At 36.9% G+C, this 20,367-nt stretch overlaps 1 protein-coding gene across 4 annotated transcripts in view; it reads left to right on the top strand.

Annotated features, from left to right (window-relative positions):
• Positions 1 to 20,367, top strand: part of LOC106564370 (LIM domain-binding protein 1) — an 84,990-nt gene that overhangs the window by 62,216 nt on the left and 2,407 nt on the right. For all 4 annotated transcript variants that reach the window (XM_045690907.1, XM_045690906.1, XM_045690909.1 and 1 more), the window contains one exon: positions 20,135 to 20,258. In XM_045690907.1, the coding sequence (XP_045546863.1) occupies positions 20,135 to 20,258 (124 nt within the window). The remainder of the gene's footprint in view (positions 1 to 20,134; positions 20,259 to 20,367) is intronic.

The following is a 20,367-nucleotide window of genomic DNA, read 5'->3' on the forward strand; positions in this document are numbered from 1 at the left end:
GACGCGTAGATCACTGCCTCCCAGTGAGTACACAAACATCAACAACAACACGCGTAGATCACTGCCTTCCAGTGAGTACACACAAACATCAACAACAACACGCGTAGATCACTGCCTTCCAGTGAGTACACAAACATCAACAACAACAAACGTAGATCACTGCCTTCCAGTGAGTACACAAACATCAACAACAACACGCGTAGATCACTGCCTCCCAGTGAGTACACAAACATCAACAACAACACGCGTAGATCACTGCCTCCCAGTGAGTACACAAACATCAACAACAACACACGTAGATCACTGCCTTCCAGTGAGTACACAAACATCAACAACAACACGCGTAGATCACTGCCTTCCAGTGAGTACACACAAACATCAACAAGACGCGTAGATCACTGCCTCCCAGTGAGTACACAAACATCAACAACAACACGCGTAGATCACTGCCTTCCAGTGAGTACACACAAACATCAACAACAACACGCGTAGATCACTGCCTTCCAGTGAGTACACAAACATCAACAACAACAAACGTAGATCACTGCCTTCCAGTGAGTACACAAACATCAACAACAACACGCGTGAGATCACTGCCTCCCAGTGAGTACACAAACATCAACAACAACACGCGTAGATCACTGCCTCCCAGTGAGTACACAAACATCAACAACAACACGCGTAGATCACTGCCTTCCAGTGAGTACACAAACATCAACAACAACACGCGTAGATCACTGCCTTCCAGTGAGTACACACAAACATCAACAACAACACGCGTAGATCACTGCCTTCCAGTGAGTACACAAACATCAACAACAACAAACGTAGATCACTGCCTTCCAGTGAGTACACAAACATCAACAACAACACGCGTAGATCACTGCCTCCCAGTGAGTACACAAACATCAACAACAACACGCGTAGATCACTGCCTCCCAGTGAGTACACAAACATCAACAACAACAAACGTAGATCACTGCCTTCCAGTGAGTACACAAACATCAACAACAACACGCCTAGATCACTGCCTCCCAGTGAGTACACAAACATCAACAACAACACGCGTAGATCACTGCCTCCCAGTGAGTACACAAACATCAACAACAACACGCGTAGATCACTGCCTTCCAGTGAATACACACAAACATCAACAACAACACGCGTAGATCACTGCCTCCCAGTGAGTACACAAACATCAACAACAACACGCGTAGATCACTGCCTCCCAGTGAGTACACAAACATCAACAACAACACGCGTAGATCACTGCCTTCCAGTGAATACACACAAACATCAACAACAACACGCGTAGATCACTGCCTCCCAGTGAGTACACAAACATCAACAACAACACGCGTCGATCACTGCCTTCCAGTGAGTACACACAAACATCAACAACAACACGCGTAGATCACTGCCTCCCAGTGAGTACACAAACATCAACAACAACACGCGTAGATCACTGCCTTCCAGTGAGTACACACAAACATCAACAACAACACGCTTAGATCACTGCCTTCCAGTGAGTACACACAAACATCAACAACAACAAACGTAGATCACTACCTTCCAGTGAGTACACAAACATCAACAACAACACGCGTAGATCACTGCCTCCCAGTGAGTACACAAACATCAACAACAACACGCGTAGATCACTGCCTTCCAGTGAGTACACAAACATCAACAACAACACGCGTAGATCACTGCCTTCCAGTGAGTACACACAAACATCAACAACAACACGCGTAGATCACTGCCTCCCAGTGAGTACACAAACATCAACAACAACACGCGTAGATCACTGCCTCCCAGTGAGTACACAAACATCAACAAAACACGCGTAGATCACTGCCTTCCAGTGAGTACACACAAACATCAACAACAACACGCGTAGATCACTGCCTTCCAGTGAGTACACAAACATCAACAACAACAAACGTAGATCACTGCCTTCCAGTGAGTACACAAACATCAACAACAACACGCGTAGGTCACTGCCTCCCAGTGAGTACACAAACATCAACAACAACACGCGTAGATCACTGCCTTCCAGTGAGTACACAAACATCAACAACAACACGCGTAGATCACTGCCTTCCAGTGAGTACACAAACATCAACAACAACACGCGTAGATCACTGCCTTCCAGTGAGTACACAAACATCAACAACAACACGCGTAGATCACTGCCTCCCAGTGAGTACACAAACATCAACAACACGCGTAGATCACTGCCTCCCAGTGAGTACACAAACATCAACAACAACACGCGTAGATCACTGCCTCCCAGTGAGTACACACAAACATCAACAACAACACGCGTAGATCACTGCCTTCCAGTGAATACACACAAACATCAACAACACGCGTAGATCACTGCCTCCCAGTGAGTACACAAACATCAACAACAACACGCGTAGATCACTGCCTCCCAGTGAGTACACAAACATCAACAACAACACGCGTAGATCACTGCCTTCCAGTGAGTACACACAAACATCAACAACACGCGTAGATCACTGCCTCCCAGTGAGTACACACAAACATCAACAACAACACGCGTAGATCACTGCCTTCCAGTGAGTACACACAAACATCAACAACAACACACGTAGATCACTGCCTTCCAGTGAGTACACAAACATCAACAACAACAAACGTAGATCACTGCCTCCCAGTGAGTACACAAACATCAACAACAACAAACGTAGATCACTGCCTCCCAGTGAGTACACAAACATCAACAACAACATGCGTAGATCACTGCCTTCCAGTGAGTACACAAACATCAACAGCAACACGCATAGATCACTGCCTTTCAGTGAGTACACAAACATCAACAGCAACACACGTAGATCACTGCCTTCCAGTGAGTACACACAAACATCAACAACAACAAACGTAGATCACTACCTTCCAGTGAGTACACAAACATCAACAACAACACGCGTAGATCACTGCCTCCCAGTGAGTACACAAACATCAACAACAACACGCGTAGATCACTGCCTTCCAGTGAGTACACAAACATCAACAACAACACGTGTAGATCACTGCCTTCCAGTGAGTACACACAAACATCAACAACAACACGCGTAGATCACTGCCTCCCAGTGAGTACACACAAACATCAACAACAACACGCGTTGATCACTGCCTCCCAGTGAGTACACAAACATCAACAACAACACGCGTAGATCACTGCCTTCCAGTGAGTACACACAAACATCAACAACAACACGCGTAGATCACTGCCTTCCAGTGAGTACACAAACATCAACAACAACAAACGTAGATCACTGCCTTCCAGTGAGTACACAAACATCAACAACAACACGCGTAGATCACTGCCTCCCAGTGAGTACACAAACATCAACAACAACAAACGTAGATCACTGCCTCCCAGTGAGTACACACAAACATCAACAACAACAAACGTAGATCACTGCCTTCCAGTGAGTACACACAAACATCAACAACAACACGCATAGATCACTGCCTCCCAGTGAGTACACACAAACATCAACAACAACAAACGTAGATCACTACCTCCCAGTGAGTACACACAAACATCAACAACAACAAACGTAGATCACTACCTCCCAGTGAGTACACACAAACATCAACAACAACAAACGTAGATCCCTACCTCCCAGTGAGTACACACAAACATCAACAACAACAAACGTAGATCCCTACCTCCCAATGAGTACACACAAACATCAACAACAACAAACGTAGATCACTACCTCCCAGTGAGTACACACAAACATCAACAACAACAAACGTAGATCCCTACCTCCCAGTGAGTACACACAAACATCAACAACAACAAACGTAGATCCCTACCTCCCAGTGAGTACACAAACATCAACAACAACAAACGTAGATCCCTACCTCCCAGTGAGTACACACAAACATCAACAACAACAAACGTAGATCACTACCTCCCAGTGAGTACACACAAACATCAACAACAACAAACGTAGATCCCTACCTCCCAGTGAGTACACACAAACATCAACAACAACAAACGTAGATCCCTACCTTGATAGAGTGCCTTGCAAAAGTATTCATACATCTTGGATTTATTCTAATTGTACTGTGTTACAAGGCGGGATAGATTTAATAATAGATTTAATTGTAATTTTTTTGTCAACAATCCACTCAATACTCTGTCAATTCTATTTTGTTTTAAGATTAAGAATTGGATAACTAAAATATAGTCGTAGCCCCTTTGTTTAGGAAAGTGTAAATTAATTCAGGAGTAAAAAATAAAATGATACATTGACTGTGAGGTTAAAGTGCAAACTGTCAGCTTTCATTTGAGGGTATTTCCATCCACATCGGGTGAACCGTTTAGAAATTACAGCACTTTTTCTATGTGGTCCCCCATTTAAAGGGGACCGAAAGTATTAGGATAAATTCACTTGTCTATTAGAGTAGTTACTATCACACAATGACTACATCAAGCTGGTGACTCTACAAACTGGCTGGATGCATTTTCTGTTTGTTTTGGTTGCGTTTCAGATTATTTTGTTCGCAATAGAAATTCATGTTAAATAATGTATTGTGTCATTTTAGAGTCACTTTTATTGTAAATAACAATGGAATATATTTCTAAACACTAATGCATTAATGTGGATGCTACCATGATTATGGATAGTCAAGAATGAATTGTGAATAATGATATGTGAGAAAGTTACAGACCCGTAAATATCATACCCCCAATGCTATCCTCCCCTCGTATTGTAATGGTGAGAGGATATCATCTTCCTGATAGGTATAGTAATAGTTTAACATAGTACTGATAGGTATAGTAGTAGTTTAATATTGTACTGATAGGTAGGGTAGTAGTTTAACATAAACTACTACCCTATCCATCAGTACTATGTTAAACTACTACCCTATCCATCAGTACTAACATAGTACTGATAGGTATAGTAGTAGTTTAATATAGTACTGATAGGTATAGTAGTAGTTTAATATAGTACTGATGGGTAGGGCAGTAGTTTAACATAGTACTGATAGGTAAAGTAGTAGTTTAATATTGTACTGATAGGTAGGGTAGTAGTTTAATATTGTACTGATAGGTAGGGTAGTAGTTTAATATAGTACTGATATGTATAGTAGTAGTTTAATATAGTACTGATGGGTAGGGAAGTAGTTTAACATAGTACTGATAGGTAGGGTAGTACATAGTACTGATAGGTAGGGTAGTAGTTTAACATAGTACTGATAGGTATAGTAGAAGTTTAATATTGTACTGATAGGTAGGGTAGTAGTTTAACATAGTACTGATAGGTAGGGTAGTACATAGTACTGATAGGTATAGTAGTAGTTTAATATAGTACTGATGGGTAGGGCAGTAATTTAACATAGTACTGATAGGTAGGGTAGTACATAGTACTGATAGGTAGGGTAGTAGTTTAACATAGTACTGATAGGTATAGTAGTAGTTTAATATTGTACTGATAGGTAGGGTAGTAGTTTAACATAGTACTGATAGGTAGGGTAGTAAATAGTACTGATAGGTAGGGTAGTAGTTTAACATAGTACTGATAGGTATAGTAGTAGTTTAACATAGTACTGATGGGTAGGGTAGTAGTTTAACATAGTACTGATGGATAGGGTAGTAGTTTAACATAGTACTGATAGGTATAGTAGTAGTTTAATATAGTACTGATAGGTAGGGTAGTAGTTTAACATAGTACTGATAGGTAGGGTAGTAGTTTAACATAGTACTGATGGGTAGGGCAGTAGTTTAACATAGTACTGATAGGTAGGGTAGTAGTTTAACATAGTACTGATAGGTAGGGTAGTAGTTTAACATAGTACTGATAGGTATAGTAGTGTACTGATAGGTAGGGTAGTACATAGTACTGATAGGTAGGGTAGTACATAGTACTGATAGGTAGGGTAGTACATAGTACTGATAGGTAGGGTAGTACATAGTACTGATAGGTAGGGTAGTACATAGTACTGATAGGTAGGGTAGTAGTTTAACATAGTACTGATAAGTATAGTAGTAGTTTAACATAGTACTGATGGGTAGGGTAGTAGTTTAACATAGTACTGATGGGTAGGGTAATAGTTTAACATAGTACTGATGGGTAGGGTAGTAGTTTAACATAGTACTGATGGGTAGGGTAGTAGTTTAACATAGTACTGATGGGTAGGGTAGTAGTTTAACATAGTACTGATGGGTAGGGTAGTAGTTTAACATAGTACTGATAGGTATAGTAGTAGTTTAATATTGTACTGATAGGTAGGGTAGTAGTTTAACATAGTACTGATAGGTAGGGTAGTAAATAGTACTGATAGGTAGGGTAGTAGTTTAACATAGTACTGATAGGTATAGTAGTAGTTTAACATAGTACTGATGGGTAGGGTAGTAGTTTAACATAGTACTGATGGATAGGGTAGTAGTTTAACATAGTACTGATAGGTATAGTAGTAGTTTAATATAGTACTGATAGGTTTTGGTAGTAGTTTAACATAGTACTGATGGGTAGGGCAGTAGTTTAACATAGTACTGATAGGTAGGGTAGTAGTTTAACATAGTACTGATAGGTAGGGTAGTAGTTTAACATAGTACTGATAGGTATAGTAGTAGTTTAACATAGTACTGATAGGTATAGTAGTAGTTTAACAGTACTGATAGGTAGGGTAGTACATAGTACTGATAGGTAGGGTAGTACATAGTACTGATAGGTAGGGTAGTACATAGTACTGATAGGTAGGGTAGTACATAGTACTGATAGGTAGGGTAGTACATAGTACTGATAGGTAGGGTAGTAGTTTAACATAGTACTGATAAGTATAGTAGTAGTTTAACATAGTACTGATGGGTAGGGTAGTAGTTTAACATAGTACTGATGGGTAGGGTAGTAGTTTAACATAGTACTGATGGGTAGGGTAGTAGTTTAACATAGTACTGATGGGTAGGGTAGTAGTTTAACATAGTACTGATGGGTAGGGTAGTAGTTTAACATAGTACTGATGGGTAGGGTAGTAGTTTAACATAGTACTGATGGGTAGGGTAGTAGTTTAACATAGTACTGATGGGTAGGGTAGTAGTTTAACATAGTACTGATGGGTAGGGTAGTAGTTTAACATAGTACTGATGGGTAGGGTAGTAGTTTAATATAGTACTGATAGGTATAGTAGTAGTTTAACATAGTACTGATAGGTAGGGTAGTACATAGTACTGATAGGTATAGTAGTAGTTTAACATAGTACTGATAGGTATGGTAGTAGTTTAACATAATACTGATAGGTATAGTAGTAGTTTACAATAGTACTGATAGGTAGGGTAGTACATAGTACTGATAGGTAGGGTAGTAGTTTAACATAGTACTGATGGGTAGGGTAGTAGTTTAATATAATACTGATAGGTATAGTAGTAGTTTAACATAGTACTGATAGGTAGGGTAGTGCATAGTACTGATAGGTAGGGTAGTAGTTTAACATAGTACTGATAGGTATAGTAGTAGTTTAACATAGTACTGATAGGTATGGTAGTAGTTTAACATAATACTGATAGGTATAGTAGTAGTTTACAATAGTACTGATAGGTAGGGTAGTACATAGTACTGATGGGTAGGGTAGTAGTTTAACATAGTACTGATAGGTATAGTAGTAGTTTACAATAGTACTGATAGGTAGGGTAGTACATAGTACTGATAGGTAGGGTAGTAGTGTAACATAGTACTGATAGGTATAGTAGTAGTTTAACATAGTACTGATGGGTAGGGTAGTAGTTTAACATAGTACTGATGGGTAGGGTAGTAGTTTAACATAGTACTGATGGGTAGGGTAGTAGTTTAATATAGTACTGATAGGTAGGGTAGTAGTTTAACATAGTACTGATAGGTAGGGTAGTACATAGTACTGATAGGTAGGGTAGTACATAGTACTGATAGGTAGGGTAGTAGTTTAACATAGTACTGATAAGTAGGGTAGTAGTTTAACATAGTACTGATGGGTAGGGTAGTAGTTTAACATAGTACTGATGGGTAGGGTAGTAGTTTAATATAGTACTGATGGGTAGGGTAGTAGTTTAATATAGTACTGATGGGTAGGGTAGTAGTTTAATATAGTACTGATAGGTAGGGTAGTAGTTTAACATAGTACTGATAGGTATAGTAGTAGTTTAACATAGTACTGATAGGTAGGGTAGTACATAGTACTGATAGGTAGGGTAGTACATAGTACTGATAGGTAGGGTAGTACATAGTACTGATAGGTAGGGTAGTACATAGTACTGATAGGTAGGGTAGTAGTTTAACATAGTACTGATAAGTAGGGTAGTAGTTTAACATAGTACTGATGGGTAGGGTAGTAGTTTAACATAGTACTGATGGGTAGGGTAGTAGTTTAACATAGTACTGATGGGTAGGGTAGTAGTTTAATATTGTACTGATAGGTATGGTAGTAGTTTAGCATAGTTCTGATAGGTATCGTAGTAGTTTAACATAGTACTGATAGGTATCGTAGTAGTTTAACAAAGTACTGATAGGTATAGTAGTAGTTTAACATAGTACTGATAGGTATAGTAGTAGTTTAACATAGTACTGATAGGTAGGGTAGTAGTTAAACATAGTACTGATAGCTAGGGTAGTAGTTTAACATAGTACTGATAGGTATAGTAGTAGTTTAACATAGTACTGATAGGTAGGGTAGTTAGGGGTACTGATAGGTAAGGTATAGTAGTTTAACATAGTACTGATGTGTAGGGTAGTAGTTTAACATAGTACTGATAGGTAGGGTAGTAGTTTAACATAGTACTGATGGGTAGGGTAGTAGTTTAACATAGTACTGATAGGTAGGGTAGTAGTTTAACATAGTACTGATAGGTATAGTAGTAGTTTAACATAGTACTGATAGGTAGGGTAGTACATAGTACTGATAGGTAGGGTAGTACATAGTACTGATAGGTAGGGTAGTAGTTTAACATAGTACTGATGGGTAGGGTAGTAGTTTAACATAGTACTGATGGGTAGGGTAGTAGTTTAACATAGTACTGATGGGTAGGGTAATAGTTTAACATAGTACTGATGGGTAGGGTAATAGTTTAACATAGTACTGATGGGTAGGGTAGTAGTTTAACATAGTACTGATGGGTAGGGTAGTAGTTTAATATAATACTGATAGGTATAGTAGTAGTTTAACATAGTACTGATAGGTAGGGTAGTGCATAGTACTGATAGGTAGGGTAGTAGTTTAACATAGTACTGATAGGTAGGGTAGTAGTTTAACATAGTACTGATAGGTATAGTAGTAGTTTAACATAGTACTGATAGGTAGGGTAGTACATAGTACTGATAGGTAGGGTAGTACGTAGTACTGATAGGTAGGGTAGTACATAGTACTGATAGGTAGGGTAGTACATAGTACTGATAGGTAGGGTAGTACATAGTACTGATGGGTAGGGTAGTAGTTTAACATAGTACTGATGGGTAGGGTAGTAGTTTAATATAGTACTGATGGGTAGGGTAGTAGTTTAATATAGTACTGATAGGTAGGGTAGTAGTTTAACATAGTACTGATAGGTAGGGTAGTACATAGTACTGATAGGTATAGTAGTAGTTTAACATAGTACTGATAGGTATAGTAGTAGTTTAACATAGTACTGATAGGTAGGGTAGTACATAGTACTGATAGGTAGGGTAGTACATAGTACTGATAGGTAGGGTAGTACATAGTACTGATAGGTAGGGTAGTAGTTTAACATAGTACTGATAGGTATAGTAGTAGTTTAACAAAGTACTGATAGGTATAGTAGTAGTTTAACAAAGTACTGATAGGTATAGTAGTAGTTTAACAAAGTACTGATAGGTATAGTAGTAGTTTAACATAGTACTGATAGGTAGGGTAGTAGTTTAACATAGTACTGATAGGTAGGGTAGTAGTTTAACATAGTACTGATAGGTAGGGTAGTAGTTTAACATAGTACTGATAGGTATAGTAGTAGTTTAACATAGTACTGATAGGTATGGTAGTAGTTTAACATAATACTGATAGGTATGGTAGTAGTTTACAATAGTACTGATAGGTAGGGTAGTACATAGTACTGATAGGTAGGGTAGTAGTTTAACATAGTACTGATGGGTAGGGTAGTAGTTTAATATAATACTGATAGGTATAGTAGTAGTTTAACATAGTACTGATAGGTAGGGTAGTAGTTTAACATAGTACTGATAGGTAGGGTAGTAGTTTAACATAGTACTGATAGGTATAGTAGTAGTTTAACATAGTACTGATAGGTATGGTAGTAGTTTAACATAATACTGATAGGTATAGTAGTAGTTTACAATAGTACTGATAGGTAGGGTAGTACATAGTACTGATAGGTAGGGTAGTAGTTTAACATAGTACTGATGGGTAGGGTAGTAGTTTAATATAATACTGATAGGTATAGTAGTAGTTTAACATAGTACTGATAGGTAGGGTAGTGCATAGTACTGATAGGTAGGGTAGTAGTTTAACATAGTACTGATAGGTATAGTAGTAGTTTAACATAGTACTGATAGGTATGGTAGTAGTTTAACATAATACTGATAGGTATAGTAGTAGTTTACAATAGTACTGATAGGTAGGGTAGTACATAGTACTGATGGGTAGGGTAGTAGTTTACAATAGTACTGATAGGTAGGGTAGTACATAGTACTGATGGGTAGGGTAGTAGTTTAATATAATACTGATAGGTATAGTAGTAGTTTAACATAGTACTGATAGGTAGGGTAGTAGTTTAACATAGTACTGATAGGTAGGGTAGTAGTTTAACATAGTACTGATAGGTATAGTAGTAGTTTAACATAGTACTGATAGGTATGGTAGTAGTTTAACATAATACTGATAGGTATAGTAGTAGTTTACAATAGTACTGATAGGTAGGGTAGTACATAGTACTGATAGGTAGGGTAGTAGTTTAACATAGTACTGATGGGTAGGGTAGTAGTTTAATATAATACTGATAGGTATAGTAGTAGTTTAACATAGTACTGATAGGTAGGGTAGTGCATAGTACTGATAGGTAGGGTAGTAGTTTAACATAGTACTGATAGGTATAGTAGTAGTTTAACATAGTACTGATAGGTATGGTAGTAGTTTAACATAATACTGATAGGTATAGTAGTAGTTTACAATAGTACTGATAGGTAGGGTAGTACATAGTACTGATGGGTAGGGTAGTAGTTTAACATAGTACTGATAGGTATAGTAGTAGTTTACAATAGTACTGATAGGTAGGGTAGTACATAGTACTGATAGGTAGGGTAGTAGTGTAACATAGTACTGATAGGTATAGTAGTAGTTTAACATAGTACTGATGGGTAGGGTAGTAGTTTAACATAGTACTGATGGGTAGGGTAGTAGTTTAACATAGTACTGACGGGTAGGGTAGTAGTTTAATATAGTACTGATAGGTAGGGTAGTAGTTTAACATAGTACTGATAGGTAGGGTAGTACATAGTACTGATAGGTAGGGTAGTACATAGTACTGATAGGTAGGGTAGTACATAGTACTGATAAGTAGGGTAGTAGTTTAACATAGTACTGATGGGTAGGGTAGTAGTTTAACATAGTACTGATGGGTAGGGTAGTAGTTTAATATAGTACTGATGGGTAGGGTAGTAGTTTAATATAGTACTGATGGGTAGGGTAGTAGTTTAATATAGTACTGATAGGTAGGGTAGTAGTTTAACATAGTACTGATAGGTATAGTAGTAGTTTAACATAGTACTGATAGGTAGGGTAGTACATAGTACTGATGGGTAGGGTAGTAGTTTAACATAGTACTGATGGGTAGGGTAGTAGTTTAATATAGTACTGATGGGTAGGGTAGTAGTTTAATATAGTACTGATAGGTAGGGTAGTAGTTTAACATAGTACTGATAGGTAGGGTAGTACATAGTACTGATAGGTATAGTAGTAGTTTAACATAGTACTGATAGGTAGGGTAGTACATAGTACTGATAGGTAGGGTAGTACATAGTACTGATAGGTAGGGTAGTACATAGTACTGATAGGTAGGGTAGTACATAGTACTGATAGGTAGGGTAGTAGTTTAACATAGTACTGATAACTATAGTAGTAGTTTAACATAGTACTGATAGGTATAGTAGTAGTTTAACAAAGTACTGATAGGTATAGTAGTAGTTTAACAAAGTACTGATAGGTATAGTAGTAGTTTAACAAAGTACTGATAGGTATAGTAGTAGTTTAACATAGTACTGATAGGTAGGGTAGTAGTTTAACATAGTACTGATAGGTAGGGTAGTAGTTTAACATAGTACTGATAGGTAGGGTAGTAGTTTACAATAGTACTGATAGGTAGGGTAGTACATAGTACTGATAGGTAGGGTAGTAGTTTAACATAGTACTGATGGGTAGGGTAGTAGTTTAATATAATACTGATAGGTATAGTAGTAGTTTAACATAGTACTGATAGGTAGGGTAGTAGTTTAACATAGTACTGATAGGTAGGGTAGTAGTTTAACATAGTACTGATAGGTATAGTAGTAGTTTAACATAGTACTGATAGGTATGGTAGTAGTTTAACATAATACTGATAGGTATAGTAGTAGTTTACAATAGTACTGATAGGTAGGGTAGTACATAGTACTGATAGGTAGGGTAGTAGTTTAACATAGTACTGATGGGTAGGGTAGTAGTTTAATATAATACTGATAGGTATAGTAGTAGTTTAACATAGTACTGATAGGTAGGGTAGTGCAAGTACCATAGGTAGGGTAGTAGTTTAACATAGTACTGATAGGTATAGTAGTAGTTTAACATAGTACTGATAGGTATGGTAGTAGTTTAACATAATACTGATAGGTATAGTAGTAGTTTACAATAGTACTGATAGGTAGGGTAGTACATAGTACTGATGGGTAGGGTAGTAGTTTACAATAGTACTGATAGGTAGGGTAGTACATAGTACTGATGGGTAGGGTAGTAGTTTAATATAATACTGATAGGTATAGTAGTAGTTTAACATAGTACTGATAGGTAGGGTAGTAGTTTAACATAGTACTGATAGGTAGGGTAGTAGTTTAACATAGTACTGATAGGTATAGTAGTAGTTTAACATAGTACTGATAGGTATGGTAGTAGTTTAACATAATACTGATAGGTATAGTAGTAGTTTACAATAGTACTGATAGGTAGGGTAGTACATAGTACTGATAGGTAGGGTAGTAGTTTAACATAGTACTGATGGGTAGGGTAGTAGTTTAATATAATACTGATAGGTATAGTAGTAGTTTAACATAGTACTGATAGGTAGGGTAGTGCATAGTACTGATAGGTAGGGTAGTAGTTTAACATAGTACTGATAGGTATAGTAGTAGTTTAACATAGTACTGATAGGTATGGTAGTAGTTTAACATAATACTGATAGGTATAGTAGTAGTTTACAATAGTACTGATAGGTAGGGTAGTACATAGTACTGATGGGTAGGGTAGTAGTTTAACATAGTACTGATAGGTATAGTAGTAGTTTACAATAGTACTGATAGGTAGGGTAGTACATAGTACTGATAGGTAGGGTAGTAGTGTAACATAGTACTGATAGGTATAGTAGTAGTTTAACATAGTACTGATGGGTAGGGTAGTAGTTTAACATAGTACTGATGGGTAGGGTAGTAGTTTAACATAGTACTGACGGGTAGGGTAGTAGTTTAATATAGTACTGATAGGTAGGGTAGTAGTTTAACATAGTACTGATAGGTAGGGTAGTACATAGTACTGATAGGTAGGGTAGTACATAGTACTGATAGGTAGGGTAGTAGTTTAACATAGTACTGATAAGTAGGGTAGTAGTTTAACATAGTACTGATGGGTAGGGTAGTAGTTTAACATAGTACTGATGGGTAGGGTAGTAGTTTAATATAGTACTGATGGGTAGGGTAGTAGTTTAATATAGTACTGATGGGTAGGGTAGTAGTTTAATATAGTACTGATAGGTAGGGTAGTAGTTTAACATAGTACTGATAGGTATAGTAGTAGTTTAACATAGTACTGATAGGTAGGGTAGTACATAGTACTGATAGGTAGGGTAGTACATAGTACTGATAGGTAGGGTAGTACATAGTACTGATAGGTAGGGTAGTAGTTTAACATAGTACTGATAAGTATGGTAGTAGTTTAACATAGTACTGATGGGTAGGGTAGTAGTTTAACATAGTACTGATGGGTAGGGTAGTAGTTTAACATAGTACTGATGGGTAGGGTAGTAGTTTAATATTGTACTGATAGGTATGGTAGTAGTTTAGCATAGTTCTGATAGGTATCGTAGTAGTTTAACATAGTACTGATAGGTATCGTAGTAGTTTAACAAAGTACTGATAGGTATCGTAGTAGTTTAACAAAGTACTGATAGGTATAGTAGTAGTTTAACAAAGTACTGATAGGTATAGTAGTAGTTTAACATAGTACTGATAGGTAGGGTAGTAGTTAAACATAGTACTGATAGCTAGGGTAGTAGTTTAACATAGTACTGATAGGTATAGTAGTAGTTTAACATAGTACTGATAGGTAGGGTAGTTAGGGGTACTGATAGGTAAGGTATAGTAGTTTAACATAGTACTGATGTGTAGGGTAGTAGTTTAACATAGTACTGATAGGTAGGGTAGTTAGGGGTACTGATAGGTAGGGTAGTAGTTTAACATAGTACTGATGGGTAGGGTAGTAGTTTAACATAGTACTGATAGGTAGGGTAGTAGTTTAACATAGTACTGATAGGTATAGTAGTAGTTTAACATAGTACTGATAGGTAGGGTAGTACATAGTACTGATAGGTAGGGTAGTACATAGTACTGATAGGTAGGGTAGTAGTTTAACATAGTACTGATGGGTAGGGTAGTAGTTTAACATAGTACTGATGGGTAGGGTAGTAGTTTAACATAGTACTGATGGGTAGGGTAATAGTTTAACATAGTACTGATGGGTAGGGTAATAGTTTAACATAGTACTGATGGGTAGGGTAGTAGTTTAACATAGTACTGATGGGTAGGGTAGTAGTTTAATATAATACTGATAGGTATAGTAGTAGTTTAACATAGTACTGATGTGTAGGGTAGTAGTTTAACATAGTACTGATAGGTAGGGTAGTTAGGGGTACTGATAGGTAGGGTAGTAGTTTAACATAGTACTGATGGGTAGGGTAGTAGTTTAACATAGTACTGATAGGTAGGGTAGTAGTTTAACATAGTACTGATAGGTATAGTAGTAGTTTAACATAGTACTGATAGGTAGGGTAGTACATAGTACTGATAGGTAGGGTAGTACATAGTACTGATAGGTAGGGTAGTAGTTTAACATAGTACTGATGGGTAGGGTAGTAGTTTAACATAGTACTGATGGGTAGGGTAGTAGTTTAACATAGTACTGATGGGTAGGGTAATAGTTTAACATAGTACTGATGGGTAGGGTAATAGTTTAACATAGTACTGATGGGTAGGGTAGTAGTTTAACATAGTACTGATGGGTAGGGTAGTAGTTTAATATAATACTGATAGGTATAGTAGTAGTTTAACATAGTACTGATAGGTAGGGTAGTGCATAGTACTGATAGGTAGGGTAGTAGTTTAACATAGTACTGATAGGTAGGGTAGTAGTTTAACATAGTACTGATAGGTATAGTAGTAGTTTACAATAGTACTGATAGGTAGGGTAGTACATAGTACTGATAGGTAGGGTAGTAGTGTAACATAGTACTGATAGGTATAGTAGTAGTTTAACATAGTAGTGATGGGTAGGGTAGTAGTTTAACATAGTCCTGATATGTATAGTAGTAGTTTAATATAGTACTGATAGGTATAGTAGTAGTTTAACAAAGTACTGATAGGTATAGTAGTAGTTTAACATAGTACTGATAGGTAGGGTAGTAGTTTAACATAGTACTGATAGGTATAGTAGTAGTTTAACATAGTACTAATAGGTAGGGTAGTACATAGTACTGATAGGTAGGGTAGTAGTTTAACATAGTACTGATGGGTAGGGTAGTAGTTTAACATAGTACTGATAAGTATAGTAGTAGTTTAACATAGTACTGATGGGTAGGGTAGTAGTTTAACATAGTACTGATGGGTAGGGTAGTAGTTTAATATAATACTGATAGGTATAGTAGTAGTTTAACATAGTACTGATAGGTAGGGTAGTGCATTGTACTGATAGGTAGGGTAGTAGTTTAACATAGTACTGATAGGTATAGTAGTAGTTTAATATAGTACTGATGGGTAGGATAGTATTTTAATATAGTACTGATAGGTAGGGTAGTAGTTTAACATGGTACTGATGGGTAGGGTAGTAGTTTAACATAGTACTGATGGATAGGGTAGTAGTTTAACATAGTACTGATGTGTATAGTAGTAGTTTAATATAGTACTGATGTGTATAGTAGTAGTTTAATATAGTACTGATAGGTAGGGTAGTATTTTAACATAGTACTGATGGGTAGGGTAGTAGTTTAACATAGTATTGATGGGTAGGGTAGTAGTTTAACATAGTACTGATAGGTATAGTAGTAGTTTAACATATTACTGATAGGTATAGTAGTAGTTTAACATAGTACTGATAGGTAGGGTAGTGCATAGTACTGATAGGTAGGGTAGTAGTTTAACATAGTACTGATAGGTATAGTAGTAGTTTAATATAGTACTGATGGGTAGGATAGTATTTTAATATAGTACTGATAGGTAGGGTAGTAGTTTAACATGGTACTGATGGGTAGGGTAGTAGTTTAACATAGTACTGATGGATAGGGTAGTAGTTTAACATAGTACTGATGTGTATAGTAGTAGTTTAATATAGTACTGATGTGTATAGTAGTAGTTTAATATAGTACTGATAGGTAGGGTAGTATTTTAACATAGTACTGATGGGTAGGGTAGTAGTTTAACATAGTATTGATGGGTAGGGTAGTAGTTTAACCTATTACTGATAGGTATAGTAGTAGTTTAACATAGTACTGATAGGTATAGTAGTAGTTTAACATAGTACTGATAGGTAGGGTAGTAGTTTAACATAGTACTGATAGGTAGGGTAGTAGTTTAACATAGTACTGATAGGTAGAGTAGTAGTTTAACATAGTACTGATAGGTATAGTAGTAGTTTAACATAGTACTGATGGGTAGGGTAGTATTTTAATATAGTACTGATAGGTAGGGTAGTAGTTTAACATAGTATTGATAGGTTGGGTAGTAGTTTAACATAGTATTGATAGGTAGGGTAGTAGTTTAACATAGTACTGATGGATAGGGTAGTAGTTTAACATAGTACTGATGTTTAATATAGTACTGATAGGTAGGGTAGTATTTTAACAGTACTGATGGGTAGGGTAGTAGTTTAACATAGTACTGATAGGTATAGTAGTAGTTTAATATAGTACTGATGGGTATAGTAGTAGTTTAAGATAGTACTGATAGGTATAGTAGTAGTTTAACATAGTACTGATAGGTATAGTAGTAGTTTAACATAGTACTGATAGGTATAGTAGTAGTTTAACATAGTACTAATAGGTAGGGTAGTACATAGTACTGATAGGTAGGGTAGTAGTTTAACATAGTACTGATGGGTAGGGTAGTAGTTTAACATAGTACTGATAAGTATAGTAGTAGTTTAACATAGTACTGATGGGTAGGGTAGTAGTTTAACATAGTACTGATGGGTAGGGTAGTAGTTTAATATAATACTGATAGGTATAGTAGTAGTTTAACATAGTACTGATAGGTAGGGTAGTGCATTGTACTGATAGGTAGGGTAGTAGTTTAACATAGTACTGATAGGTATAGTAGTAGTTTAATATAGTACTGATGGGTAGGATAGTATTTTAATATAGTACTGATAGGTAGGGTAGTAGTTTAACATGGTACTGATGGGTAGGGTAGTAGTTTAACATAGTACTGATGGATAGGGTAGTAGTTTAACATAGTACTGATGTGTATAGTAGTAGTTTAATATAGTACTGATGTGTATAGTAGTAGTTTAATATAGTACTGATAGGTAGGGTAGTATTTTAACATAGTACTGATGGGTAGGGTAGTAGTTTAACATAGTATTGATGGGTAGGGTAGTAGTTTAACATAGTACTGATAGGTATAGTAGTAGTTTAACATATTACTGATAGGTATAGTAGTAGTTTAACATAGTACTGATAGGTAGGGTAGTGCATAGTACTGATAGGTAGGGTAGTAGTTTAACATAGTACTGATAGGTATAGTAGTAGTTTAATATAGTACTGATGGGTAGGATAGTATTTTAATATAGTACTGATAGGTAGGGTAGTAGTTTAACATGGTACTGATGGGTAGGGTAGTAGTTTAACATAGTACTGATGGATAGGGTAGTAGTTTAACATAGTACTGATGTGTATAGTAGTAGTTTAATATAGTACTGATGTGTATAGTAGTAGTTTAATATAGTACTGATAGGTAGGGTAGTATTTTAACATAGTACTGATGGGTAGGGTAGTAGTTTAACATAGTATTGATGGGTAGGGTAGTAGTTTAACCTATTACTGATAGGTATAGTAGTAGTTTAACATAGTACTGATAGGTATAGTAGTAGTTTAACATAGTACTGATAGGTAGGGTAGTAGTTTAACATAGTACTGATAGGTAGGGTAGTAGTTTAACATAGTACTGATAGGTAGAGTAGTAGTTTAACATAGTACTGATAGGTATAGTAGTAGTTTAACATAGTACTGATGGGTAGGGTAGTATTTTAATATAGTACTGATAGGTAGGGTAGTAGTTTAACATAGTATTGATAGGTTGGGTAGTAGTTTAACATAGTATTGATAGGTAGGGTAGTAGTTTAACATAGTACTGATGGATAGGGTAGTAGTTTAACATAGTACTGATGTTTAATATAGTACTGATAGGTAGGGTAGTATTTTAACATAGTACTGATGGGTAGGGTAGTAGTTTAACATAGTACTGATAGGTATAGTAGTAGTTTAATATAGTACTGATGGGTATAGTAGTAGTTTAAGATAGTACTGATAGGTATAGTAGTAGTTTAACATAGTACTGATAGGTATAGTAGTAGTTTAACATAGTACTGATAGGTATAGTAGTAGTTTAACATAGTACTGATAGGTATAGTAGTAGTTTAACATAGTACTGATAGGTATAGTAGTAGTTTAACATAGTACTGATAGGTATAGTAGTAGTTTAACATAGTACTGATAGGTAGTGTAGTAGTTTAACATAGTACTGATAGGTAGTGTAGTAGTTTAACATAGTACTGATAGGTAGAGTAGTAGTTTAACATAGTACTGATAGGTATAGTAGTAGTTTAACATAGTACTGATGGGTAGGGTAGTATTTTAATATAGTACTGATAGGTAGGGTAGTAGTTTAACATAGTATTGATAGGTTGGGTAGTAGTTTAACATAGTATTGATAGGTAGGGTAGTAGTTTAACATAGTACTGATGGATAGGGTAGTAGTTTAACATAGTACTGATGTTTAATATAGTACTGATAGGTAGGGTAGTATTTTAACATAGTACTGATGGGTAGGGTAGTAGTTTAACATAGTACTGATAGGTATAGTAGTAGTTTAATATAGTACTGATGGGTATAGTAGTAGTTTAAGATAGTACTGATAGGTATAGTAGTAGTTTAACATAGTACTGATAGGTATAGTAGTAGTTTAACATAGTACTGATAGGTATAGTAGTAGTTTAACATAGTACTGATAGGTATAGTAGTAGTTTAACATAGTACTGATAGGTATTGTAGTAGTTTAACATAGTACTGATAGGTATAGTAGTAGTTTAACATAGTACTGATGGGTAGGGTAGTAGTTTCATCTTGTCCCCTGATATTGCCATATAGCTTCCACCTATCAAACCTTTCAGACCTAGGGGGGGTTTCAGGACTTGCCTGAAAACTAAAGTAGAACATTTTACTGAAGTCCACTATGAAGGACATCGTGTGACGAGAGGGTCTTGTCTTTCTTGTCATGAATAATTCACACCTGGTGGTAATTTCCACTACACAAAGAATGGTTGTCTTGTCTCTCTATCATCTCAAGTCTCCCTCCCTCCCTCCCTCCCTCCCTCCCTCCCTCCCTCCCTCCCTCCCTCCCTCCGTCATGTGTCTCTCCTGTAGCTGTGTGTGATTCTAGAGCCCATGCAGGAGCTGATGTCCAGACACAAGACCTACAGCCTCAGCCCCAGGGACTGTCTCAAGACCTGCCTCTTTCAGAAGTGGCAACGCATGGTGGCCCCGCCAGGTAACACACACACACAACACGGAGGCGCATACACACACACACACACAACGCGCAGGCAAACACACACAGGCAGACAGAACGCACACACACATGCGTGAACGCGTGTACA

This window comes from Salmo salar, chromosome ssa12 (assembly GCF_905237065.1).
Source record: "Salmo salar chromosome ssa12, Ssal_v3.1, whole genome shotgun sequence".
Classification (NCBI taxonomy): Eukaryota; Metazoa; Chordata; class Actinopteri; order Salmoniformes; family Salmonidae; genus Salmo; species Salmo salar.